Source organism: Dipodomys spectabilis, unplaced genomic scaffold (assembly GCF_019054845.1).
Source record: "Dipodomys spectabilis isolate Male_0828 unplaced genomic scaffold, ASM1905484v1 ptg000043l, whole genome shotgun sequence".
Classification (NCBI taxonomy): Eukaryota; Metazoa; Chordata; class Mammalia; order Rodentia; family Heteromyidae; genus Dipodomys; species Dipodomys spectabilis.
In genome coordinates, this window is record NW_024870720.1 from 12,855,080 (window position 1) to 12,882,263 (window position 27,184).

The 27,184-nt window shown below is 40.1% G+C and overlaps 1 protein-coding gene across 4 annotated transcripts in view; it reads right to left on the bottom strand.

The window, feature by feature from the left end:
- Positions 1–4,508: 4,508 nt before the first annotated feature.
- Tec (tec protein tyrosine kinase) overlaps positions 4,509–27,184 on the bottom strand; it is a 96,652-nt gene continuing 73,976 nt past the window's right edge. For 3 of the 4 annotated variants that reach the window (XM_042678312.1, XM_042678311.1, XM_042678313.1), the window contains exons 9-18: positions 24,416–24,470; positions 21,477–21,556; positions 20,056–20,189; positions 14,984–15,058; positions 13,583–13,754; positions 13,054–13,270; positions 9,587–9,651; positions 7,082–7,200; positions 6,841–6,998; positions 4,509–5,132 (exon numbers count right to left, since the gene is read on the bottom strand). In XM_042678312.1, the coding sequence (XP_042534246.1) occupies positions 5,049–5,132; positions 6,841–6,998; positions 7,082–7,200; positions 9,587–9,651; positions 13,054–13,270; positions 13,583–13,754; positions 14,984–15,058; positions 20,056–20,189; positions 21,477–21,556; positions 24,416–24,470 (1,159 nt within the window). In that variant the 3' untranslated portion in view covers positions 4,509–5,048. The remainder of the gene's footprint in view (positions 5,133–6,840; positions 6,999–7,081; positions 7,201–9,586; positions 9,652–13,053; positions 13,271–13,582; positions 13,755–14,983; positions 15,059–20,055; positions 20,190–21,476; positions 21,557–24,415; positions 24,471–27,184) is intronic. The other variant, XM_042678314.1, reaches the window with a different exon arrangement.

Here is a 27,184-nt window from a genome sequence, read left to right on the forward strand (position 1 = left end):
CATTTTTCCTATATCTACTCATAAGAAATGAGAAACTAGGGCAGATTCATGCTCCAACGGAGGGATTGCACACAGATGTGTCTACGTGGAGGCAGATCTCACTAGAGGCCGGCTACCCTCTTTATCTTCCTATTCATAACAGTAACTATGGACTAATGGTGCAAACTTAAGCACACTAAGGAGTGAGGCATGCTAATTAAGGTAAACTAAAACTTATAAAACACACTACTTTATAAATTGTGAATAAAAGACAAAGATTGGGCTACAAGGGAGGTCAGAGGCACAATTTTCTAAACCAGTGAGTGGCTCCATCTAGGCCCTGAGCTCCAAGTATATGCTCAGAGCAACTGTTAGCTGTTAGAAACACCAGCTCACAGAGCCAGCGTGCTGTAACAGTCAATATGACGCAAATTACTGGTCAACACACGTAAACACTTCTGAGTAATTGTAATACACCCTGGGGCATCAGTAAACATTCACCATTGCACAGAGAAGGTCCAGCCATGTGTAGCTGCAGTTTATGGTAGAAGAAAATTGTCGATTCTTATCCTTGAACCAGCCTACCAAAGACAGAAGGTAGAATGCGATTGCATCAAAACCATCCCCTTCCATGCTGCTGCAGGGAGAAAGAACCTTAATTGATCTGGACAATTAAGGCACTGTTTCAGCCTTCAGGCAATCCAAACCCTATCTCAGTGCTCACAAATTATTAATCTTATATGAAATCAAGCCCCACAAGTGATCATTTGTAGCCATTTCTGTACTTCTGACCTAACCAGGGGGGCAGTGAGGGTTATATCAAAAAAGCAACACGACTTTTTTGTTGTTGTGTTTGGGGTTTTATTTTGAGACAGTGTCTTGATGTAGAGCAGTTCCAGGCTGGCCTCAAATATATAATCCTCCTGCCTCAGCCTCCTGAGTTCTGGGAATACAGAGGTGTAAGACCACTTCTTCTAACACAGCTTTACATATTAAGGATCCATCTCTCTCTTTTTTTTTTTTCCCTCAGTCGTGGGGCTTGAACTCTGGACCTGCGTACTGTCCCTGAGCAATTCAGCTCAAGGCTAGGGCCCTACCAGACGATCCACTTCCTTAAGGATCCTTATGAAGTCACAGCTCAGACACCAAAGAGGAGAGGTGCACACATTGATATTTTTAGCTTTTTTTCTGCTTTGATCTGCTATATTTATATTTATAATTTTATATTTATAAATTTATATATATATTTATAACAGAAAGCCTTTTTTATCTGAGTGGGCTAATACTGTAAATTATATTCAGCTAAGAACAACAAGAATAGCATGGTTTCATCAGCAAGTATTTGGTCTTAAACAAGGCACTTTGACATAAACAGTTGTTTTCATTTCTTTTCTTTTTAAAATTACAGTCAACTTTTCCTAATGCCAGCTAAAATCAGAAGTGTAAAACTTGGCTTTGTTAACTGGCCTAATCTGATCATGACTGAGCTTTATTGATGTTTGAGTCTACAGACACTCAGAATTAAAGACTTTTTAACTACGTGCATAACAAAGCTCTCTGGGCCCTTAAGCTCAATGAGTATTTCCAAGAACTGTGTATCATAAAGAAAATTCTTGCAAATCAATTCTAAAACTAGTTGACTAAAGCATCCATTACTTTTTTTTTCTCTTTTTATGGCCTGTTCTGGAGGCTCAAACCCGAAAGTGTTGTTCTTTTGCTCAGTTTGCTTGTTCATAGCTAGCACACTATCACTTAATCCAAGCCTCTAGTCTGGCAGTTTTACTACCTAACTGGAGTCTCGGGGACCTTTTTTGCTTGGATTGGTCTCAAACCTCAGTCCTCAGATCTCAGCCTCCTGAGTAGCTAGGATTATAGAGGCAAGAGCCAGCAGGGCCTATCCCTATGTTATTTCCATCTTCACAGGCGATGGATAAAAAAGGAAATGTTCGCTTCATAGACAAGTTGCCAATGATCCAAGTAGGATATGGTGAAATCAGCACTAGAATTTGATCTCCTGGCCTTTAACCCTGAGTTCTTTACACTAAATACCATTCTGCAAACAAACACACCATCCTGGTTGTACTTCTACATGTTACAGATATAAAAATGCTATTTCTGTTGTCTTAGTTCTCTTTTCCATGCTGAATATTTACTAGAATTATCTCACCATCATGGTTAAGTAATAAAACCCAGTGTATCTGGGGCAATTGTCTTCAAATTTTCACAAGTTCAACACCTTAGACAAAACTTGCTCTGGTGATGGAGAACCAGAAAATGTTCTGGAAAAGAAAAAGTAAGCCCGGTTTACTTACAGGTGGACAGAATCATGGTTGTCCTTTTGAAGAGGACCACAAAACATTCCTCAGTTCTTCAGCTGTGTTCAACACAGCTTTAAACTGAAATCATAGTTTGCTCAAGACATTTCTCACGAGCAAAGTTAACCCCACCTATTTTCCTGTTCTAAAAACCTCAGAATGACAACATAATGGCCTAGATAAAAAAGCTCAAAAATCTCCATCCAGATCTGAAGGTGGCTTACTTCTCCTTTCTATATGTGTGGATGAATCCAGCAAATAGCATTTCCAAAAATTCACCACCTTTTGGTAAAAGGAATCTTTAAAAAAAAATCATCAAACTGCCCTCTCTGGACAGAGAATGAAACAAAGAAATGAATTGGGATCGTGCCAAGACCACACAGTTAATGTGAAGGAACAGAACTGGACACTAGGTTTGCCAATCTAAAGTCTAATATGACCTTTAAAAAAGGTGAAATCTAGCAGAGAAACATGAAAAACCACAATAACAATGCAAAATGCACTATAGCATTTCACTTCATCCCCTTGGAAATGCAACTAAACCTTAGCTAAAAGAGCAAGTTAACACCTGAGAGTATATCTACATTGCCTTTATTACTTCCTTCCTGATAGATTAGTATGTCTTCAGCATTCAAGGTAGATTTTTTTGTTTTGTTTTAGGCATGCTTATGCATAAACGGTAGGTTTCAGTGAAAAAAAAACTGAAGATTTTTGAAGAAAATGTTCTCAAGAGTTACATAGTATTACCTACCTTGCTTTTCCATGAAAAGTTTTTATAAGTATTAATGCAGAACTGTACCTTCCCTCACTCTCTTCAACACCACCTAGTAGTCCCCACGGCAACTCAAAGTAAAAGGGAAGCGCAGGAGGGGATGGTTGGAGGGGACAGAAGTTGGGGGGGGGGGGGGCGGCGGGGGAAGGAAGTGTAACTGGAGTGCTGAAGCACAGCTTGCACAGGACCAGCTCCTGGAACAAGCTACAAGTCCTGTTATAGAATCTATTTGTCATGGGAGCAAAATTAAAGAAGAAGAGGAGAAATATGGCTGATTGTGAAAAGAATTGGGACAATTTTTTTTTCCATAATAAAGGATCCAAGGAAGAGGCCAGGCACTAGTGGCTCACACCTGTAATCTTAGCTACTCAGGAGGCTGAGATCTGATGATCCTGGTTTGAGGCCAAGCCAAGGCGGGGAAGTCTGTGAGACTTTTATCTACAATGCCCTACAACCATAAAAAAAAAAAAAGAGAGAGGAACCAAGGATGAACACAGCTTGTGGCCGATGGGCTCCAAGGTACAAACTCCAAACCAAAGAGAAGTGGTTCTCCAGGGCCAGAGTGAAGACACAGCTCAGAGCAGCCAGCTCCCACCTGCGTGTGTGCCCAGCAATCCACAGCAACCTCCAGAGGGGATGACTAAGAAGATATGTCTGTTGGGCAATAGTCTGTTGGTGACCACCCGCCCCATCCCTCCAGGGGCTCCTGAGGGAAGAAACAAAGGCTCTACCACCATGGGAGTCCTAGAGATTGTAAGGATGAGAAACCTACTCTAATGGATGGCAGAGTCGACACTGAAGCTGTAATACACAGTTCTTCATCCACAAATGCAAGTCTAGCCACATCTCCTGGAAAACCACATATCCACTTCTTTCCACAGCACCCCAGCCTCTTCACTACTGCTGGAGCTGGAGCTAGCCTTAGGTAGGGCAGCTTCTGTTAAGAGCAATCAGCTTGGGGCTGTGAAGGTGGCTTAGTGGTAGAGTGCTTGCCTAGAGTGCATGAAGCCCTGGGTTCCATTCTTCAGCACCACATCAACAGAAAAAGCCAGAAGCGGCTCAAGTAGTAGAGTGCTAGCCTTGAGCAGAAGCAGCTCAGGGACAGTGCCCAGGCCCTGAGTTCAAGCCCCGGTACTGGCAAAAAAAAAGAGCAATCATCTCATCCTCTGTTCCAGGGTGGGTGGATTCTCCAATTAACTGTGATCACTATGGGCAGGATCACTAAGCCCCCAAACAGACCCCAAGAGGCAAAAGCAGGCATCCCCAGATATGTCTTCTGGTGTGAGGAGCATAAGCAATGGAAAGACTTAGGATTTCTTTTTTTCCTGAAAGGAATATTTCATCCCCATGGGAAAAGGAAGTGACAGCGGATGGAAGTGTTCAATCCTAAAAAGGCAAATTTCTACTACAGAATTAAAGTTTTAATTAAAAGACAACTCATGTTTCTTATAAATATATAACTTTATATATTAAATGTACTTACAATATGTACAGCATACAAATATTTTAACCTGTGATACTAAGAACGGGGATGAGTACTTATCCAAGTCAGGTTCTTTATTCACCTAGAACTCAAGTCTAGATGATGCTCTAGGCCCAGATCTCTGTAGAAACCTAAGGAAAGAGATGGGTTGCTGGAACATGACTCCTTGCCTTCTCACTGGTTTTCTACAGACACAGGCCAACGTGGGTCTGTGTGCATCCCTAAAATGGGCAAAGCCAGGGGTTTAGGCACTGTGCCTGATACACTGTACATATTCAAGTTCCTGAGGAATGCAGAGAAGCGAACACTTTCAATCACCAACTCTAAGTACCATCTTTACAGTCCGGAAGACAGTCATGGAGTTACAGCTGGTCTGAAAGAAAATGCCTTAGGCATTTCCAATTTATAAGTAAAACAATCTAGACAGCCAGGTGCCAAATAAGTTCACCAAGTGGCCTTTTCTCATGCCTTGGGATCTGGGAGCCACTGGTCCCAATGCTTATCTTCCAAAAGTTTCTTCACATTCAACTAGTTCATCTATGGTGCGCAGCAAATCTTCAAATGAAGGCCTTCCCTCTGGTTTCTACAATTAAAAGGCAAAGAAAAGCAGTGAATTTCAGGACCCAATCCCATGGAAATCCTCACTGTTCAAACTCTTATACTACATCATCCTACAGACAGAAAGAACTTCAGACTGAAAAATGTGGGCAATGGTAACTCATCTATCTCTCTATGCTAACCTAGCTGGCATGCCCTGCTGCTAGACTGACAGATCTCTCTTTAAAAAAGAAAAAAAAGGACAAGTTTCCTTTGAACATTTCATGCAAACAATGCACCTCACTCAAACTTACCACCTACATCTCTCTCTTACCTTTGGAAAACAATTTCACCAGGTTTCACTGTTCTACTTTCGAACATACACACATACATATAGACGTATATAGTACTTCAACCATATTTTCCTCTCTGCTGCTTCCTCCTAACATTTCTAAGATACCACACTGATCAAGTACTATTAGACCTCCTTAGTGCCTGCAAAAATCAAGCCCTGCAGATCTGCAGAGCCCTATCTACCTATCATCTCTGTTTATTCCCACAAAAAGCCCTACCAGATGAGCGCTCTACTCTCTACTGTCACGTGAATGTCTGTAGTAATGTCTTTACATGCTAGTCATACTGTACTCTCTCCCCCTTGTACCTCTTCCTGCCCAGTCTCTGTCCATCCCCATCAATGCTCCTGGGAGGAAGTGTGAGGAATTGGGAGCTTTGGAGTTAGGTGGCCTCTGCTGCTCTCTAGCTAACTGGCCCCAGGCAACATCAACCACAGGAAACCTAATCTTCTTATCTATAAAGTGGTCATAGTAAAAACATCTAACCCCCAGGATTACTTAAGGATTAAATCAAAGCATTGGGTACAATGCATTTAATACAGGTGGCTTAATGTCTGCTTTTCAAGAATCATTCTGGTGCCTAAACTCTTCTGTGAAGTCATAGTTCACTATTTCCGAGTATGAGTAAACAAATGAGGGAGGTTGCAGTTTAGAGGAAGAAACCCTCTCTGGAAAAAGCGACACTTCAATCCCACAAGTGATCCACAGAAATGAGGGGAGCAACTTCCCAGGACTGGTCCCAAGTCACTATCTTAGGCAGCTGCCGAGGATTCCCACTTGGGAGTGAGGCCCAGCCTGAGTTGATTAACTGAATTACTAGTGTTTTCCACTGCTTCATATTCATCTTACATTAATCTGGACCTGAGATGAGAGGGCTGGCTTCTTCCCTAGAGCTTGAAATCACTATAAAATGTGCACCAGATGGGCATGGTGGCTTACATCTAATCCTAGTCGAAAAGAGGCAGAGACCAGGAGGATCAAGGCAACTTGGGGGGGCGGGGGAAGCATCTCCCCCATCTCCATCTCAATCACTATAAGCTAGCCATGAGAGCTATCAACCTATTACCCCAGCTACATGGTAAGTGTTAATATGGGATGGTGATCCAGACTGGCCTAGGCATGAACAGGCCATGAAAACATTTTTCATCTTATGAAAAATAACTAAAGCACAAAAGGGTGAAAGTGCAGCTAAACTAGTAGAGAACCTGCTGAACAAGCAGGGAGCTCTGAGTTCAAACCCAAGATCTGATTAAAAAACAAGACAAAAAAAAACAACACACCACCAAAAAACATGTACCACCCACTTCCATAGACTCTAAAGCCTGTACCAGGATCCATCTACCAAGCCCAACTGTGAATGTTGCAGCGATTCAATAGGAGAGCACAAAGAAGTATCTATACCTCCTGCCAACACCTCAGCATCACCTCATATATGTATTTAGACGCCAGCTTCGGCCGGTGGAGGCGGTGGCCTCGAGTAACCATGGTTACCACTTCATAATTGGTGTTCTTCTCAAAGGGCATTCTGCCTTCCGTGAAGACTTCCCACATCAAGACACCTGGAAAAGGACAAGGATTATCACATGACGAATCCACTTCCTCTTCAGAGCAGAAAGCAGGAAATGAGGAACAGGGATCTTACCAAATGACCAGACATCTGACTTGCTGCTAAAGCGGCTGTAGTTAAATACTTCAGGCGGGCACCACTTCACTGGGAATTTAGCACCAGAAGAGCTTGTGTACTGATCATCCAGAACATACCTAGGGTGAGACATACCATGGACTTACACCTCTGAAGTACGATCTGCACTTCATACTGGTGATTTCATTATTTACCACTTTACAATCAAAAACACAGTTGACTGAAGCCCAACGTGCATCTAGCTGGAGCTAAAGGTTTAGCTCAGTGGCCACACCTGGTAGATTCCATCTTCCTCTTGGTACAAAGCAAGGGTGTAAGAGGGAGACACCATAATGTAAGCAGCTACACTTAAATCTCTCTGCTCTTCTCTTTCCACTTTAGGAGACACAGGCAGAACATAGTAACAATAGTCTGCTAACATCCCATTGCAATTATATTCTTTAGACAAAATTTTACTCTCAGCCCTATATATAAAAGACCTAAAGCAGAACTACTCTAAAAGAAGTGGTGAACATGTCTAGAGACATTCATGCCCTGAGCCCCCATGACTCTACAGAGCAGTTTTTAAGCAAGTGCAAGAAAAGACAAGACAAAGCATGTAAATGGTGACATATACATTTACATACCATGACATACATTCTCTCCCTCTCAAAATAACATTGTTATTTCTCTGTGTGAACATATTTATGTCCCTCTGGAAGGACATACAGAAGCTAATAACAGTGGTTAGTTCTGGGACAAATCCTGGATTACAGATGGTAAATTGAGGACTTAAGCTTTCGCTGTAATGTTTGGTGCATATTTATAAGAGGAATGTATTTATATATTATAGGTGCATATGAAATTCATTCGTTAAGGCAGCCATGAGAAGATACACAAATACATTCACAAATATCCTTTGTTGAACTATGGAGACAAAGATAGTGTCTGGCCAGCACTACTACCTCAGGGGGCTAGATCTTTAAATGATTGTCAATCAGGGAAATCTGAATTTAGTATATAGTGGTTTGCAAGGGTTCACACACAAAAGCAATGATTTTCCAAAAGCCAAATACAGGATGATTGAACCTGTGAAAGAAGAAGGCTGCTTGTCAGGTATTGAACATTTTATAAAAAAGCAAATTAAGAGTTGGGTAATAAACACGTTGAGAGTAAGAAATAGACTCTAACACCCTCAAACATTCTTAGGCTTGATGAGTTTCCTTAGAAGCCGAGCTTGCCCCTGCAGGACCTGGTCCTTGTGTGGCCTTAAAACAATTTTTTGGTAGTACTGGAGTCTGAACTTCGGGCCTTATACCTGCAGGTACTCTACCACTTGAGCCATGCCTCCAGCCCCCTTCTAACTGCTGCTAGTGATGTCTACGGGCCAACTCCCTGACCCTTTCACAGTCTTCTGAGCAGGTCACACGAATCTCAGATTTCAAACTTTTGCACTTGTCTCTTTGACCTGGAAACATTTATATCTAGATTTTTACCTAACTGGCTGCTCATTGCCTTTAGTCTCCATTCAGTGTTCTCATCTGGAAAAAGGTCCTCCTGGTTACCAGATCCAAAGTAAAATTAGCTATGTGCACTACTACCCCTATCCCAAAATATCTGTCTGTCAGAGATAGGCAGATTTTCTCTGAAGAGGGCCAGATAACACATTGTGTTCCACTGCACGCACAGTGCTGGTGACAACTCTCAGCTGTACCTCTTACGTGCAAAAGCACCAAGGCAGTTACAGGCTGTTCTCACAGATGGCTGTCTCAATAACACCATTTTTGTGACCTAAATTTCAGGTCATTTTCAGGTGTCCTGGTATCTTCCAGTTGCTTGATAAGAAATGTACTCATTATCTTGCCCATGTAATTGTAACCCCTCTATATGGTATTTTCACAATAAAAAAAAAAAAGAAAAGAAATGAAAACTGTGACACCCATTATTGGTTCACAGGACCATCAAAAAAGCTTAGGTCAGACTGACAGGTCACGGCTGGCTGGCCCTGTGCGAACATACACATTTAGACTCAGGTCCGTGTCTCTTATCTCTAGAACATTCGCCACAGGTGGCAGGAACATAGATGGTTTAGTCTCTGCTGTGGTTCATTTCTTACATATAGCTGAATGATTGCACAGAGAGATAAAAAGGACGGAAAGACAAAATATTTTTAAACGTCTTTTCAATCACTTTATTAAAACTACAAAAGAGAAGAAATGTACTGCAGACAGAACTGTACTAAGCTGTATTTATAAACTGACCATAAAACATTCCTATGAAAACAAAAGATTCTAGAAATATAATCCACATTGAGGAGAAAACAGAGAAGCCACTAATTTAACAAGGTATATCTCCATCTAGTGGAGAAAATACTGCCACCAGGATACATATTTCCATATCCTAATGTCATTAAGAATTAATGAAATTCCTTCCTGCAAGTTATCATTGATGCAAATTACTTCCACACATACTTATTCTACAAAATAATGTAAACGTTACTTGAAAGAACATAACACTCAGCCATACCTGGCCATGCCAAAATCACAGACTTTCACAACTCCCGCCTCATTTACCAGACAATTTCTGGCAGCCTGGGGGGAAAAAAATCATGATAGTGTATTAGGCTAAAAATCCCACAATACAAGAAAAATATAAGTCTGTTTTATTATAATCCAGACAAATATCCACAGAGGGTAGAAATGTCTGCTTTTTTTTTTTTTTTTTTTGGGTCCAGTCGTGGGCCTGAACTCTGGGCCTGGGCACTGTCCCTCAGCTCTTCAGCTCAAGGCTAGCGCTCTACCACTTGAGCCACAGCACAACTTCTGGCTTCTTTTTGCTTATGTGGTGCTGAGGAATCGAACCCAGGGCCTCATGCATGCAAGGCAAGGGCTCTACCACTGAGCCACCTTCCCAGCCCGAAATGTCTGCTTATAGATTGTTTTTACCCCAATAGAAATGTCTGCAACATGTATTTGAAACAGTCTGCAGAAAGACAGGTTAGAAAACATTTGCCATAGGCATTACAGACATTATCGTTACCCATAGTCATAGTTAAGAAAGGTCAACTCTGGTTTTCCCCTCTGGTTCTACTCTTATTAACATATGTGGGGATTTGTTGTTATTTTGCTGATGGTGGTAAAATCTCTTGAAGTCCTCATTCTAGGTTTTAGTAAGGTGAGCTTCAAAATACACAACCATCAAATGAGCAAGCAGTGATTAAGTCAACTCAATCCTGGTCAAAAGAACATCTGAACCAGGTGCAGTGGCTCCCAGGTAGCAGAGATCAGGAGGACTGCAGTTAAAAGCCAGTCTAAACAGGAAGTTCAGGACACCCCATCTCAACTAAAAAAAGATTGGCATGTTGAGGTACATCGGTCATCACAGCTACACAGAAAGTGTAAGTAAAAGGACTGAGATCCAGTTTTGGCTCGGCAAAAAGCAAGAGCCTATTTGAAAAATAATAAAAGCAAAATGAGCTGGGAGCATGGTTCAAATGGCAGAGTACCTCCCTAGCAAGCTCAGAGCACAAAGCCTGGAGTTCAACCCCAGTACTACAAAACAGTAATAAATAAATAAAAATAAAACAGCTGTGTAAAAGTTTTTTTTGTTTTATCACATATGGGATTTTCAATACATTAAAAGAAGACACATCCAATTGGTCAACTACAAATGCAAATTACTTAATGTTTGAATTATGTATTGAATTTATATATTTAGTATCTCTCCAATTGTAAAGGTTACAAGATTCAAGGCAATAGCTAGATAGAAAGACATAGTATTTTTAGAAGGAAAATATTATATTTTAATATATCAATATTTATTATTTTTCTCTTCCCAACTGTTCAGAATCCTATTTTCTAAAATAGCGACCATTCCTAGAGTCCTCTCTATCTTTTTCTTTTCTTTTCTTTTCTTTTGGTCAGTTGTTGGGCTTGAACTCAGGGCCTAGGCATTGTAGCTAAGCCTCTTTGTGCTCAAGGCTAGCACTCTACCATTTGAGCCACAGCATCACTTCCAGTTTTTGCATGAATAATTAGAGGTAAAAGGCTCACAGGGATTTTCTGTCCAGGCTGGCTTTGAACCTGAATCCTCAGATCTCAGCTCCTTAGTAGCTAGGATTACAGGCATGAGCTACTGGCACCTGGCTCTTCTCCATCTTTCTATGAGGACAATCACAAAAGCCTTTGCTTGCCTGCAGCAGGATTCTTTTTGAAGGAGACAAGAACACAACCTGCCTTCAAAGGGTGGCACAGATCTACCAGACTAATATCAATACACTAGACATGAAACATTAAAAAAAAATGCTTTCACCAAGATATGGTCCAGTGAGTATCAGGGCCAGATACATGAAGAAATTCAATGTGTATCACCTTGTTAAGTTAAAAAAAAAAAAATAAGAGAAAGCCAGGTGCCAGTGGTTCATGCCTATAATCCTAGTTACTCAGAAGTCTGAGATCTGAGGACTGCAGGGCAAAGCCAGCTGGGGCAGGAACATCTGTGAGTCTCTTATCTCCAATTAGACACCAAATAAACAGGAGTCGAACTGTGGCTAAGTATAGAGCACTAGCCTTAAGCACAAAAGCTCAGAGACAGCACCTAGACCTTGAGTTCAAGCCCCAGGACTGGCACCACAAAAGGATGGAAGGAAGGCAGGAGGGCAGGCAGGCAGGCAGGCAAGGAGGGAGGAAGTTGAGTCATGAGATTCAGGATGACGACGATACTCTTTGTCATTATTGAGCATAATTCTACTGTATGTATGTGTGTGTATATATACATATACATATATATATATATACACACATATACATATATATATATATATCATGTCTACTAAGTCCTTTGTCTCAATTATATGCAGGGATAATTAAAGCAGTCTTATAAGCAAAATTGTAAGTTTTATAAGCAATATTGTAACAAGCAATTCAAAGAAGTGGAAAAAGGGTCTCAGAATGATTAGGTAACTATTCTAAAACACACATAGCAGGCCATCTTCCATTTCAAAATTCTCAACTTCCTATTATACTTTAAACCTAGAGGTAACATAACATTAAGAGTATTGACTCTAGAGCCAAACTCCCTGGATTCAAATCCTGCCTACTCGATTAACTTAACTGTTGCTATTATTTTACTCCATTTGCACCTGCTTCCTCATCTGTGAAACAGAAACAGTAATGATACCTCCTACTTACAATTTTTGCAATGATTCAGTGACTTATATTCAAAAATTCTTATTACCTATTTGAGGTGAATGCATTTTTTTAATGCCTTGCTGCTACTCTAACATACTTTATCACCAGAATGCTGAAATTAAAATTTAGGGGAAATCCCAGAGGCAAATCCTATTTGCTCTGGTGAAAGGATCAAGGTAAACTGATAGTGTTGCTGATATGCTGAAAATAGTCACATTTGTGAAGGAAAAATGGGAGGAAAAATAGAATAATGGAGGCGAGATGGAGAAAGCAGAATAAGGAACAATTAACCAATGTCCCCATCACAATAATTTAGAAAGTGACAGACTTCTTCTGGTATTGTTAGAAGCTGCCATCTTTCCCCAATGATTAATGAGAGAAGGAAAATGATTTCTCTAATAGTTTCTAATTATAGCATATGAAGTGAAAAGAGATTAGGATTTAGGAAGAAAGTCAAGACTAACTCTAACTTTCCATTCATCACACTTTACACTTTATGTGTGATGAATGGCACTTTATTTCCCTGATGCTAACTCCCATCTATAAAATGAGGATAGTAATAAATGTGCTCATGATTAGCTCTCTCCTGGGACTTTTCTGGAGCTCAAGTAGTTCATGCAAGAAAACTTGCCTGGAGATATTAACTCTGTAGACTGTCAAATAAATCCTTCCTTTAAACTTAAGAAGTAAGTGGCTTACATTTACCAAGTTTAAAAATAACAGTGAAACACTATTAGCAACCAAAATTGGTCACTGCTACTGCTGAGCCAGTATTACAAAAGAATCTGGTGGGTGAGTGGGTACCAAGTCTCTGTGGATGAAGCTGTTTCTCTCCAGGTACTCCATGCCTTCACACACATCCTGACACATACTCAGCAGCATGTCTCTACTGAAATGGCCTTGTCTCTGTCGGAGGAAATTCAGAAGGCAGCCCCGTTCCATGAACTCAGTCACGATGTAAATTGGTTTCTGCTGGGTGCATACCCCATAAAGCTGTACCAGCTTGGGATGTGTCAGCTTCCTGGGGGGGGAAAATGCATATGGCATTACTACAGAAAAAAAAAAAATCAGCAAAACAGAAAGCGCTCAAATAAACAACCTTGTGATGCAACTAAAGCTTCTACAAAAACAAGAACAAACTAAACCCCAAAGTACTAGGTAAAGAGAGATAATAAAGATTAGAGCAGAAATCAATGAATTAGAAGCTAAAAACATAATACATAGAATCAACAAAGCAAAAAGCTGGTTCCTAGAAAAAGAAATCAGCAGGCGTATTAGATGGGGCCCTTCTTCATCTGAAACAGGGAGCCGGGAAGAAGAGCTAGTAACTTACATCATGACTTTAGCTTCTTCTATAAAGTCCTCCTCACACATGGCACCCTCTCTAATAGCTTTGATAGCTACTTTGTACTGGGCTCGCCACTTGCCCAGCCTCACCACTCCGAACAGTCCACTCCCCAACTCCCTCATAAAGGTCAGCTCCGAAGGGTTAATCTCCCACTTCTCTGAAAGACAGAAGGGAAAAGTGGGAAACACTTAAGGAGAGAATGGGATAAATCAGTGAGGAAAGAGAAACTAATCAAGAATCACCCTCAAAGTTCAGGAAGATAACTGTAGTCATTACTACGAAACACAGAACAGAGGTACATCCTGAATCTACTACACTGCACAGGGGGGCTTTCCATCTCTCTAAAGGGTGTCTCCCTTTTAAACTATCCCAATAAAAGCAGAGAAATTGAAAAGGCAAGAAGATACTGCATAACAGACTAAAAGTAACAGCTAAAAGTATGTATGTGTAATTGAATTCAGGGCTCTCACTTGACTTTTTTCACTCAAGGCTGTCACTCTGCCATTTGAACCACACTCCCATATCTGGCTTTTTTTTTTCTGTTTATTTGGAGATAAGGGTCTCATGGACTTTCTTCTACCTGGCTGGCTTCGAACCACAATCTGCAGATCTCAGCCTCCTCAGGATTACAGGGGTACAGCTTCAAGTCCATTAAAAAAAAAAAAAACAACAAAAAGCATTTTTTATCACTCCTTCTCCTGAGTTTGCTTGTTTTTTTTTCAATTCCATCAAGTGAAAAGGAATTAAGCCTGCTATTTATAAGGCTTTTGTCAGAAGTAACAAAAACCATCAAAGTAATTTATTGTTTTCATCCTAGCACTTCACTTTCTGCCACTGACCAACAAAAACAGTGAGAACCATGGTTGAAAGGACAATGATTTCTTTTTAAATGCAAATGGTATTCCTTGTCTTTTCCCCTAGAGAAAGTTTCCTACTAAATTATACATACTGAGCTGTGCACTGGTGGCTCACGCCTGTAATCCTAGCTACTCAGGAGGCTGGGATCTGAGGATCACAGTAGTTCAAAGCCAGCCTGGGCAGGAAAGTCCGTGAGACATTAATCTCCAATCAACCACCAGAAAACCGGAAGTAGTACTGTGGCTCAAGTGGTAGAATGCTAGCCTTGAAGAGCTGAGGGATAACACCCAGGCCCAGAGTTCAAGCTCCCCCCCCAAATATGTACATACATATTGACAGAAACAAAACCTAGGATTATAACAGCTATGAAGTGTCACTGAACACCCACACTTTATACATAAAATAAGCTTATTTTGTGATACCAGATTCTTATCAAGCAAAATTGCTAATGCAAGCACAGAGCTAAGCTTATGTGATACTGATTCTTGTCAAGGAAGATTGGTCATGCAAGTACAGAGCACAAGTTACCATAGCTGAATCCCGCAGTGGTTGGTGCATTCTTCCCCTTTGTACTAACTGGGTACCGCAGCCTTGTGACAAGTCCTAGAAATCAGAGAAAGCCATGCAGTTGAACTTAATCATCCTATACATCAAATGCTAAAGTAGAAATGAAAACTCATTCACTAATTACTTTAGTCCTCATCTTCTGCTACAGACTTTCATTCATTCAACAAGCTTTCTTCCAGTGCTTGTCAAGCATTATGCCAGCTTCTCCTCTCAACATTCCAAAGGAACTTTTTAAAAAAGGATTAATTAAAGAACTTCTCACAGTTATTATCAGCTACTATATCATGCTCTTTTTGAATAGGAGATCTGAACTATGAAAACAAATTGTGAGTCTGCTGAAAATTAAAGTGATTCACTTGATTCACTCGATGCTAGCGATCCTTGTATTAAAATTGGACTCTAAGATAACAACTATGAATATATCAGCTGCTGCCATTCAGTGAGGTAAGTTAAAGGCTTTGCTTACAGAATTAAGGTAGAAATGAGAGGAGACTCTTCTATAAACATCCAGAACATTTTGTATTTCCTCTAACTAGGGACAGCTCATAGTAATATGAATTGATTGTATATGATGTCTCTCTCCAACAGCTAAGAGCAGCATCATTGATGGCCTAGTCCAACAACTCTTTTCCAAACTTGGCTTGGTTTCTAGAAGGCAGGAAACGCTAGCAGGCACTAAATGCACATTTGTTGAATGAATTGAGATAGATGAAACTAAAATTTACATCAGATCAACTTATAGAAGACCACCAAAGAAAGAACAACAGAATATAAATACAAAAACAGAAAGATACAAAAAACTACCACTTGAGCCACATTTCCTAGTCCTTTTTCCTTTAGTTTTAAAAAGAGTTCTTGTGTTTTTTATGTCAAGAAACCCTGGGAATTTGTTTTCTCCTTTGTCGCTGTCTTTTCTATTTTTTGTCCTGTAAGTAAGTTTATGTTTTGGGGGAGGGTAAGAAGGGGCACAGAAATGGTGGGACAAAGGGTGAACAAATGCAGCCGTGATACTCACTAGACATTATGTTGAAGATGAGCTATACAACTTGTGGAGGAGGGGAGTTGGGAGAGAAAAACTGGGAGAAAATGAGGGAAGAGATGACATTGTTCAAATGTAGGGAAGTGGCGCTGTGGTAGAGTGCTCACCTTGAGCTGAAGGGTTCAGGGACAGAGTCCAGGCCCAGAGTTCAAATCCCATGACCAACAAAAAGAAAGAAAGAAATGTAGGCTGGGAATGTGGCTTACTGGTAGAGTGCTTGCCTTGCATGCATGAAGCCCTGGGTTCAATTCCTCAGTACCATATAAACAGAAAAGGCAGGAAGTGGTGCTGTAACTCAAGTGGTAGAGTGTTAGCCTTGAGCAAAAGAAGCTCAGGCCCCTCAGTTCAAGCCCCAGGACTGGCAAAAAAAGAAAAAGAAATGTACTTATTACCTGACTTATGTAACAGTAACCCCTCTGTACATCACCTTTGCAATAATAAAATACACACAACACACACACACACACACACACACACACACATACATACACACACACACACACACACACACACACACAAAACCCTGGGCATGAATGTAACTGTGAGACTGTTGGGTACAATGGGAGGAAAAGAAAATGAAGGACAAATAATACCAGATACATGTATGTGTTTACATATGAAAATAGAATAAGGAAACTCACCGAAAAAAACTGAAAATAAGGGGGAGAAGAAACTGGAACAGAGACCATTTGTATGTATGAACTCTCTTGGCAAAATCCATACATTTAATATTTGGGTGGGGGGGTAGGGGGGAGGTAGGGAAGGGATGTGAAGGGTAAACAAAGGAGGAGGCTGCAATGCTTGATAAGAAATGTACGCATTATCCTGCCCATGTAATTGTAACCCCTCTGTACAGTATGTTCACAAAAAAAATAAAATTAAATTTAAAAAAAAAAAGAAAAAATGAATCACAGGAAAGTAAAACAGTGTCTATTGGAGGTCAGTGCCAATAGGAGGAGGGTCAATGGAGGAGATGAATGAGGGTGAATATGATACTTCATATGCATGTATGAAAACAAAACAATGAAACCTGTTAAACCTGCAGGAGGGAGAGGGGGATAAGGGAAAGAGATGGACAAGTACATCTGATCAGAGTCGATTGTGTGAATGTATGAAACAAACAGCTTGGTACAACTAACACATGCTAAAAAGTCCTATAAAAAGAAAGTAGGATACTTAGCATGATACAACAAATGTCAGATATATTATACTGCACCACAGAACTAGCCACGACAGACTGCATGATTTCATTCATATAGAACTTTCAGAAAAGGAAAATCTACAGAGATAGGAAGTAGGCTAGTTATTGCCAGAGGCGAAAATGGTGAAGGGGAACACAGGGTGAGTGCCAATGGTGTATGATTTGTGAATAACAATGTTATTAAAATTAGGTTATAACAACAGATGCTGGAGGGGATGTGGCCAAAAGAGAATGCTACTACACTGTTGGTGGGAGTGTAAACTTGTTCAACCATTCTGGAATCAGTATGGCAGTTCCTCAAAAGACTACACCTAGAGCTCCCCTATAACCCAGCAATCCCACTTCTGGGCATTTAGTTACCCAAATGATCACAAACAAAGCCATACTAAAGCTACCAGCACAACTATGTTTATCACAGCATTATTTACCATAGCTAAGATATGGAACCAAACCAGATGCCCCTCAGTAGACGAATGGATCAAGAAAATGTGATGTGTGTGTATATAGATACATAATACACACACACACACACACACATACACACTGGAATTCTATGCTTCCATCAGAAAGAATGATATTGCCCCATTTGTAAGGAAATGGAAAGTAAGTCAGACCCAAAGAAACACAGATCCCATAGTTTTCCTCATTTGCAATAATTAGTGTATGTCTAGGATAATCCTAGCAGATGAGCAGAATAGCTCAATAGCTATGTACATAGATGATGCTAAGCAAAATGAACTCCAAGACATGGAAACAGAGGTTTTACTTTGTTGTTATTGTTAATATACTATGTGATTCCTTTTGTGTTTTTTTTTTTCCTTTTTCCCCCTGTGGTTTATCCCTGTTGTCACTGTATTTGATTTTGGTACCCTGGGTATTGTATATATGTTTATCTGAATTAGGGAAGGGAAGGGGAACAACAAAATGGTGAGACAAAGGACAAACCAATGCAACAGAGATACTCACAGGACACTATGTTGGAAATGAGCTGTACAACTTGTTGGGGGGGGGGGGAGTGGGAGAAAAATGAGGGAGGGGGTAACAAGTTCAAGAAGAAATGCATTCACTACGGTAACCCCTCTGTATATCACCTTGGCAATAAATTTTTTTTAATTAGATTATGGTGACAGTGTCACAACTCAGTAAACAACTGAAACCCATTGAATTGTATGTGTTAAAAGGATAACATTTGTGGTATATAAATTACATCTCAGTGACTCTTCCTATCATCTGAAAAAAAAGTAAATGGGGGCTGGGAAGGTGGCTCAGTGGTAGAGCGCTTGCCTTGCATACCTGAGGCCCTGGGTTCGATTCCTCAGCACCACATAAGCAAAAAGAAAAAAGCCGGAAGTAGTGCTACGGCTCAAGTGGTAGAGCACTAGCCTTGAGCTGAAGAGCTGAGGGACAGCGCCCAGGCCCAGAGTTCAGGCCCCACAACCGGACCCCCCCCCCCCCAAATAAAAAGTAAATGGATTCACAAAAATAACAATAGGCTTTTGCAAACCGTGTCTTTAACACACACAAAAAAAATAAAGCTGATTTTTCCTAAATTGGGCTAGGTTACTGGCCTTCTCTACATCCGTGAGACCTTTCTCATCTTATGGTTGTTTAACTTTACATTTATTTTATTAACACTCTAGTACTAAGAGTAGCCGAGATTTGTGAAGATGGAAAACCTGTGGAAAATTATTTCAAGCTATCTGCAACTTACTATGGTTCATTTTACAATCTGTTGGTTTTATGACTGTGCAAAAGCCATATGCATTCGGTAGAAACAATACTTTGACTTTTGAATTGAGACCTTTTTTATTTCCTGGTCCAGCAATACGTGAAAGGATGCTCTGACTAGATGCTGAGCAGAGGGCAAGGGACCTCAGCGCCCAGTCGGTACATGACCACAAGGATCAACACCTGCTACTCTGTAGTAAACTGGGTTGCTAAGCAAGGATGCTAAGTTCAGTGGTTAAGTGTTTTACATGCACTTTGATTTTAGGATCTGTTCAACTTGTGATGTGTTTATCAGAATGTAACACCATGAGAAATGAGAGCATCTTCTTTGGAAGCCTACAACATAGGATGGAATCCTAGCTCATCTGGAAGTTTCTGTGACAACTATAAAACAGACATATCTTTTTTTTTTTTTTTTTTAACTTCTGAAATAGGGTGTTGCTATGCTGCCCAAACTGGCCTCAAACTCCTGGACTCAAGACTGTAGTCTCAGCCTCACAAACCATTGGTATTACGCGTATGCTACTGCATCCAGCTTTAAATGCACATATCTTTCTGGGCACTGGCGGCTCACATCTATAAATCCTAGCTCTTCAGGAGGCTGAGATCTCAGGATCATGGTTCTAAGCCAACCTGAGCAGAAAAGTCCCTGAAACACTTACCTTTAGTTAACCACAAAACAAAGCAAAACAAACAAACAAAAAGCAACATAAGCTGAGCTATAGCTCAAGTGACAGAGCACCAGCTTAAACAAGGGACAGTGCCCCAAGTTCAAGCCCTAGGGCTGGCATCCAAAAAAAAAAGGATATCTTGGATTTTAGTTTAGAATAAGAATATAAAGCACAGAAATGCAAATGTTTGTCCCATACCATTAAAAGAATGCATGTCCTAAGATGGAGACGGGGTTTTGTGAAACTTGATATTATTTCTTTCTTAATTACAATAATTTAAAAATCAATTACATACTACAATTAACTAGAAAATACAACTGTTCAAGGAAAAATTCATTACAATGATCATTTTACACTGGCTAATATTAGAAACAGGTGTTAAAAGCTCACTCACCTGCTGCATTGTGCTTATGATACTCAATAATCTCAGGAATTGAACCAAAAGCATGCTTCTCTGCTAGGTAATACTTCTTTGGAGATGTTGCTGTTTCCTTTATGTGATAATGCCTAAAGCCTGAGGAACCTTCCCTATAACAAAAATTGAACTGTTACAACCAAGCTGAAATACTGTTCAATTCACTCTTAGATATGTGACCACAGACTTCCTCTGTTTGGCCCTTTCTATCCTCACAGCAAGTGTATTTTCCCATTTTTCTTTAGAGCTTTCCTTTCATATTAACAGATAGAAATTTAGAAAGTGGTCACTAATAATATTCTTGGTCCCTTGCATGAGAATGAGTAAGTAAAAGAACATTCACCAACTCCATTCTGCCACAATACAAAGTCTTTAAATAGGCATTAGCTGTTGCCACTTTTTTGCTGTTGTTGTAAACTTGCAAATATTTAGAGCACTTCTAAAAGTGAATTTAAAACGTGGGCTTATAGGAGCTGGAAATGTGGCTTAGTGGTATAGTGCTGACCTAAGCATGCATAAAGCTCTGGGTTCGATTCCTCAGTACCACAAAAACAGAAAAGGCCAGAAGTGGCGCTATGGCTCAAGTGGTAGATTGCTAGCCTTAAGCAAAAGAAGCCAAGGCCCTGAGTTCAAGCCCCAAGGCTGGCAAAAAAAAAAGGGCTTATAGATATACACATTCTAGATACCTTCATAGAACACAGATCTCCAGTCATCTGCTGCTAAAAATGCTTATAAGGACTCCTTAATATGGACATTCATGGCCTCTGTTCCTACCTGTGAGACTTCATCTCCTCCCTTCACTAAGTCTCTCCTGTTCTACAATCCAGCTACACAGACTTTGTTTCAGGTCTTTGAATTCTCCATATTCTCTCACTCACTCCTGGGTCAAGCAGTTTCCTGGTCAGAAACAATCCCTTCCTTCCTAATTTTTCTGCCTCGCTCATGAGGTCTCTTCTGGATATTGTTATGACAAGATTCATGGATAAATCAAATGCACTCTTGACTATGCACTCCTGTCTCTCTCTCTCTCTCTCTCTCTCTCTCTCTCACACACACACACACACACACACACACACACACTACTCCACCACATCACCTATTCCTATACCATCACACCTGCCTATCCTTAACATGAAGCTCAGTGTGCAACAATTATTTCATGAATGTTACTGAAGTTTTTATAGGCATTCTCAACAAATATACTTATGGAGAATATTATTCAATACAAAAATAGTATAGATTAATAAAAATAAAGTTTCTTCATTAACAAAGTTCGGGTTCTTTAAATGCTGAAATACCTTTTTTTTCTGAAAACTAGTAATATATACAAACAATACAGGAAGTTCGTACAAAAATAAGCCCATTTTTAAAAAATAATAAAATAGCGCAGGATTACTTACCCTCCAAACTTTGTATAAAGAGAGACTGTGTACAGGCCAGGCTGACTAGAGTCCCTTACCATAAAACCACCTTCTTTATCCTAAAATCCAAAATAAAAATTATTTTTTACTTCAATTACTAATATTCAAGAACTCAATCTGAACAATTTTATGGTGAGGTACAACTGACAACTGACCATCCACATAACTCTTTAGCTCATACTACCAGCTTATGAGATTGATAAATTCCCACAACTACAAATTCTCATCTACATTACAGCTGTCATTTCAACTCGAGAAGCTCTCAGAGCCTTTCCTGAACTAACAGAGAAAATGCTTCACTTCCCTAACCCTGCACACATGGAACACAGGAGTTGAAAAAAGTGTTTCATTTGTTTGTTTAGATTCTTAAGACAAGGTCTCACTAGAGACCCAAGCTGGCCTTGAACTCTCAACTCTCCTGCTTCCGCTTCCCAAGTGCTGGAATTACACGAAAGAAACACAATGCCTGGCAAAATATAATATATATTATACATTTACTGTATTAGCTGTAACTTCTTAATGTTAGGCTTCATTTCATATTTTTTTTACATTTGCTATAAGCTTTGAATCCCAACCCAATATCATTTTCTATCCACATAACATTTTCCCTTCTGTAAATATCTTATTCTTTATAATTCCCCTGTCACTTTACTTGTTCTTCCCTATCTCTCTTTACAGTTCAGTTACAGAACAAGTAGCTAAACCAAGGAAATGAAAAGCCAAAAACAACACTAAATAGATAACGGATAAATTCTTATCTGATTCCAAGCTAAAGAGCAAGAAATAGGAACTCCAAACCCTAAGTAACATCATGTCCAAAATCTGGTATTTACGTTGTTATAAGAGGAAAAATGTGTTTCATAATTGAAAAGTCAATTAATTGTATTCTTATTCATAAGAAGGACAATGGAATTAAATAAGGCCCCATAAATAAACATGATAAAAAACAGTTGGGGACAATAATTATAATGGTTAATTGGCCAGGAAAAAAATACATAACAGCTACCATTTATTTGTTGAAAACCTATTCTGATGTAATTTTTTCTAATATGCAAATGTACTTAGTCCTAAAACCAGCCCTATGATGTAGGTATTCTATTATTTCTGCTTTCCCTCAGGGGCAAGGAAAGGGTCAAGGAAAAGCCAGATAATGTTCCCCAGGTAACACAGGTAGTAAGTGGCTAACCAGGATTTGGATGCAGAACACCTTGCCACCCCCTGACCTACACCTGTCCCTCACTGTGGGTCTCCAGGGAGGCACATTAGCATCCTGTGGGGATGGCCATGGGCCAAGAGTGGTACAGTCTGAAATAGCAAAGCCACCTGCTATTGCTTCTGTCACATAAACTACAGCTAAACTCAAGTTCTTGACTGGTGGTAAAATGCAGGAGAAAAAAAAATGAGAAAGAATGGATTTTACAGACCAGAAAGTATTACTGAACAGAATACCTAGATCATAAATGCAAGGGATTATCAAAATCCCTCAATTTTCACTTATGTTGCTGATGGAAAAAATGGGAGACTAGAAAAGTCACTGCTTATGTGCATTTGGTCACACAAAATAAAACGTATTGAACTTCAGGAAATGAAAAGAAGTTCTTTTTCTTTCTTGCTGTTTTTGTTTTCCTTCCTTTTTATTCTGTTTGTTCGTTTATCTGTCTTTGGAAGTGTAAGGGGAGGCACAGAAGTAGAGGGGTAAAGGGTGAACAAATGCAGCCATGGTATTCTCTAGACACTAGTTGAAAATGAAGTATACAACTTAGGGATGGGAATTTGAGAAAAACTGGGAGAAAGCAAGGGAAGGGATGACATTGTCCAAAAAGAAACATACTCCTTACTTGCTTTATGTAACTGTAACCACTATAATGACAGGGAAAAAAATTCTCCCTTAGCCCAGGACAGATTCTTCTACACTTCCTTTTGTTCTTTTAACTTCTCTTTAAAGTGTTAGCATTTCAGGACATTTATATCTATAGGCAATCAAATGCTATTAAAATTTCCTTTATTAAAAAATTTCATCTCTCTAAACCAATTAACAGATATGGTAGCACATACCATGCCTGTCATCCTAGCCCTAGAGGAAGTACATGGCTGGGTGTAGTACCATACACCTGTCACTCCAGTGACAGGGAAGAACAAACAGGAATATGGAAGTTCAGGCCATCCTAGGCATAAAGCAAGATCCTATCTCAGCAATACCTAGCCCAGAAAAGGGCTAAAAGGGCTGGCAGTGTAGCTCAAGTGGTAGAGCACCTTCCTAGCAAGCATGAAGTCCATTCAAACCCCACAGTACCAGCATAGAAAAGGCATCATGTAATATTAATATAAAATTTTCTAGAACAAGTAACTTCAAGCAAAAAAGTAAAAGAAATATTGCTCCTGTATAACTATTACCTACTTTTATAGGTGCATTATTATTTTATCCCTCCTTTCCATTCCTCCCCCAAAAAAAGTTAGGAGTCCTAAGCCCCAGTAGTTTGGAGTATGATCATATTTAGAAACAGGTCATCACAGAGGCCATCAAATTAAAATGAAGTCATTGAGGTAGGCTGTAATTAAATGTGACTAGAGTCTTTCTGGAGGAAAGCTGGATGCAGGGACTGGCATACACAAACTGAAGATGCTGCAAAGAAACAGGAAGAGCAAAACTACCCGGAAGCCAAGAGGAGAGGCCTAGAAGAGGTCTCCAGACATAACCCTCAGAAGAAACCACCCCACTGTTACCTTGACTTTGAACTTTCAGCCTCTATAACCATGAGAGAATAAAACTGTGGTTAACACCCTTCAGTTTATGGCACATGGTGGCTGAAGCCTAGTGAACTAATTTATGTCATTAGTTTTTTAGGATGTATTAAGGAACCATTCAAATGAATTTGTGCTGAAATCAAACCCCCTCACAAAATAAGTGAAACACTTACTTCAGTTTTGAGGAGTAGTTCTGCCTTGCTTCTATTTGTATTTCTGCAATACCATCTAAACAGAAAAAGATACCCTTAAGCCTCAGATTTTTCAAAATTATATTTTTTCAGTAAAGTAAATAAAGTATATAAAGTATTTAAAATAAATATAAGTAATACAGCTTGGAAAAAACATATGCAATAGATAAAAACAAGACATCACTGGTAATCTCAATAGACAATTAGTAACTTTTTTTGTTGTTATTGATTTTGTGCCAATACTAAGGATTGAACTCAAGGCCTGAGTGCTGTCCCTTAGCTCTTTTGCTCAAGGATTGAGCCACAGCTCCACTTTCATCTCTTTGGTGGTTAATTAGAGATAACAGTCTCATGGACTTTCCTGCCTGGGCTGACTTTGAACATAGATCTTCAGATCTCAGCCTCCTGGGTAGCTAGAATTACAGGCCACTGGTGTCCAGCAATCTTTCTGTTTGTGTTGGTACTAAGGCTAGAACTAGAGGTCTGGGTGCTGTTCCTTAACTTTTTCTCTCAAGGCCGGTACTCTACCACTCGGGCCACAGCTCTACATTCAGTGGTATTTTTGAGGTATATGACTGACCATTTTCCCCATATTTTATGCTAATAACTATATGTGTCTGCATTTTTATTGTTTTAGTAAGGTGGGGTCAAGTTCTACTTGCTATATAATAATCTGACTTTTTCATGTGATAGCTATGTAAACCAATATAGTGTATCTTGGTGTAGAGGTGTCATAGTTTATTTAAGCTGTTTTTCATCATTCAACAAAAATAGCATTTTCAATGTTTCACTATTATAATCATGGCGAATGAATTTTATTCCACTGATTCAAACATATAGGAAATGTCCCTTTACATTCAAGATAATGGTCTTGGATTCAAATCAATCTGGGGGAAAGTACTGGATTTTGAATTCAGGGCCTCACATTGACTAGGCAGGTGCCCTACCATTTTAGCCATATCATGTTCCCAGCACTTTTTTCCCCCCAATTGGGAAACAATGCCCAGGATTTGTAGGTAACTTGTGAGCTTGTTCTCAGCTATCAGAACTCTGAATTGAATTTACTTTGGCTAGTCACCCAACACTCCAGAGCAACCAGGCTTCATGGTGAATAAACGGAAGAGGGAGATGGGGGACAATTGATCCTTTCTGGAAAGTTCAGATCGTGGTCAAGTTTCTCTGGGAGGATAGAAGGACATATGAAAAGATAGTAGACATGAAGAAAAACCAACCAATAATAAATCTTGGGCTGCTCTCCAACTTTATTTCCACCTCCCATGCCAACTGCTCAGAGCATTTATCATACATGTTCTCCTATATGGTCCATTTACCTCTACCATCTGCATCTTTTAACAGTGACCCACTGAGTATACCCTCATCTTGCCCACCTAAACAAAGCTGCTTCCTCTTCTGATCCTCTCATTCCCTAACTGCTCCCTAGGGGTGAAAGTCAGAACTAGTTACTGAAAACCTTGGAAGCCATGGGCCTGTCAGTCCTGGGTCTAGCCCAGAGGCATTTGTGCACAGGATTCCCCACCATGAATCTAAGCAAAAGAACAGAACAGTGAACAGCTGACAGAAGTCCTTCTATATCCCTGGAGACAAAGAAGACATGGTACAGGATGGGCTGTGGCAAAACCAAAACAAAGCAGAACAAAACCAAACAAAAGTAATCTGACATAAAGCAGGAAGACAGAAAAGGGGACCTTTGCCTGCCCCCACGGGGGACAGCTTTTCCCCCTGCCATCTGTCTCAGTGTGGCACTGGGCCACATGGAATCTCTGGCTGTGGCACAGAATGCTGAGTAGATGCCCACATGGAGACCACACACTAACAGGTTCAGAGTCACTGAGAGGACGAAACCCCCTCATAGACATTCAATTTCCAAATGAAGATTCCATCCAAACCCTCATGTTCGTGAATGAGAAACTCCAGTATTAACAATCCTTACTGGAAATCTCCTGGGTCATAGGAGGAATTCTCATTGCTGGGGAAGGACAATCTGCTTTCCCAGCACCCTCCCCTGCACCCCAGCATGTGATCCAGATCAGTCTTCAGTCCACTCCCATCACTACAAACCAGGCCCTTGTTTTCAACTTTTAGCTGGTTCTTTATTTCTAGGGATTTTACTATACTTTCCTAAAACTTATTTAAAAGCAAAACTTTTTTTTGAGTACTTATCTTTACACTGTATAAATGCCTTACTTCATGACAAGGGATACTTTTGGAGAAATGGACGTCCGTCCATTCCATCACTGCACAAATATCATGCATTCAGCATACCTCCCTCTACAACCTACTGTACAGCTAGGCTCTGTGATGCGGCCTACAACCAGTTCTCCCAGGCTAAGACCTGTACCTCATATTACTGGAATGGATAGTCAATTGAGAACACAACAGTAGGTATTTGTGGACTGGTACACATCTAAATATGGAAGAAATCCAATAATGTTAAGGCAACAGAAAATTTTCAGCTCCACCACAATGTGTGTGTGTGTGTGTGTGTGTGTGTGTGCACGCGTGCGTGTGCGCCAATTTTAGGAACTGAAGGCAGGATCTGGGCACTGTCCCTTAACTTTTTCACTAAAGAATGGCACTCTACCACTTGAGCCATACCTCCACTTCCAGCTTTTTTGGTGGATAAGAGGCTCACAGACTGATTTCAAACTGGGATCCGCAGATCTCAGCCTCCTAAATTGCTAGAATTACAGGCACGAGTCACCACCACCTAGAAGTCCACCATATTTTAAG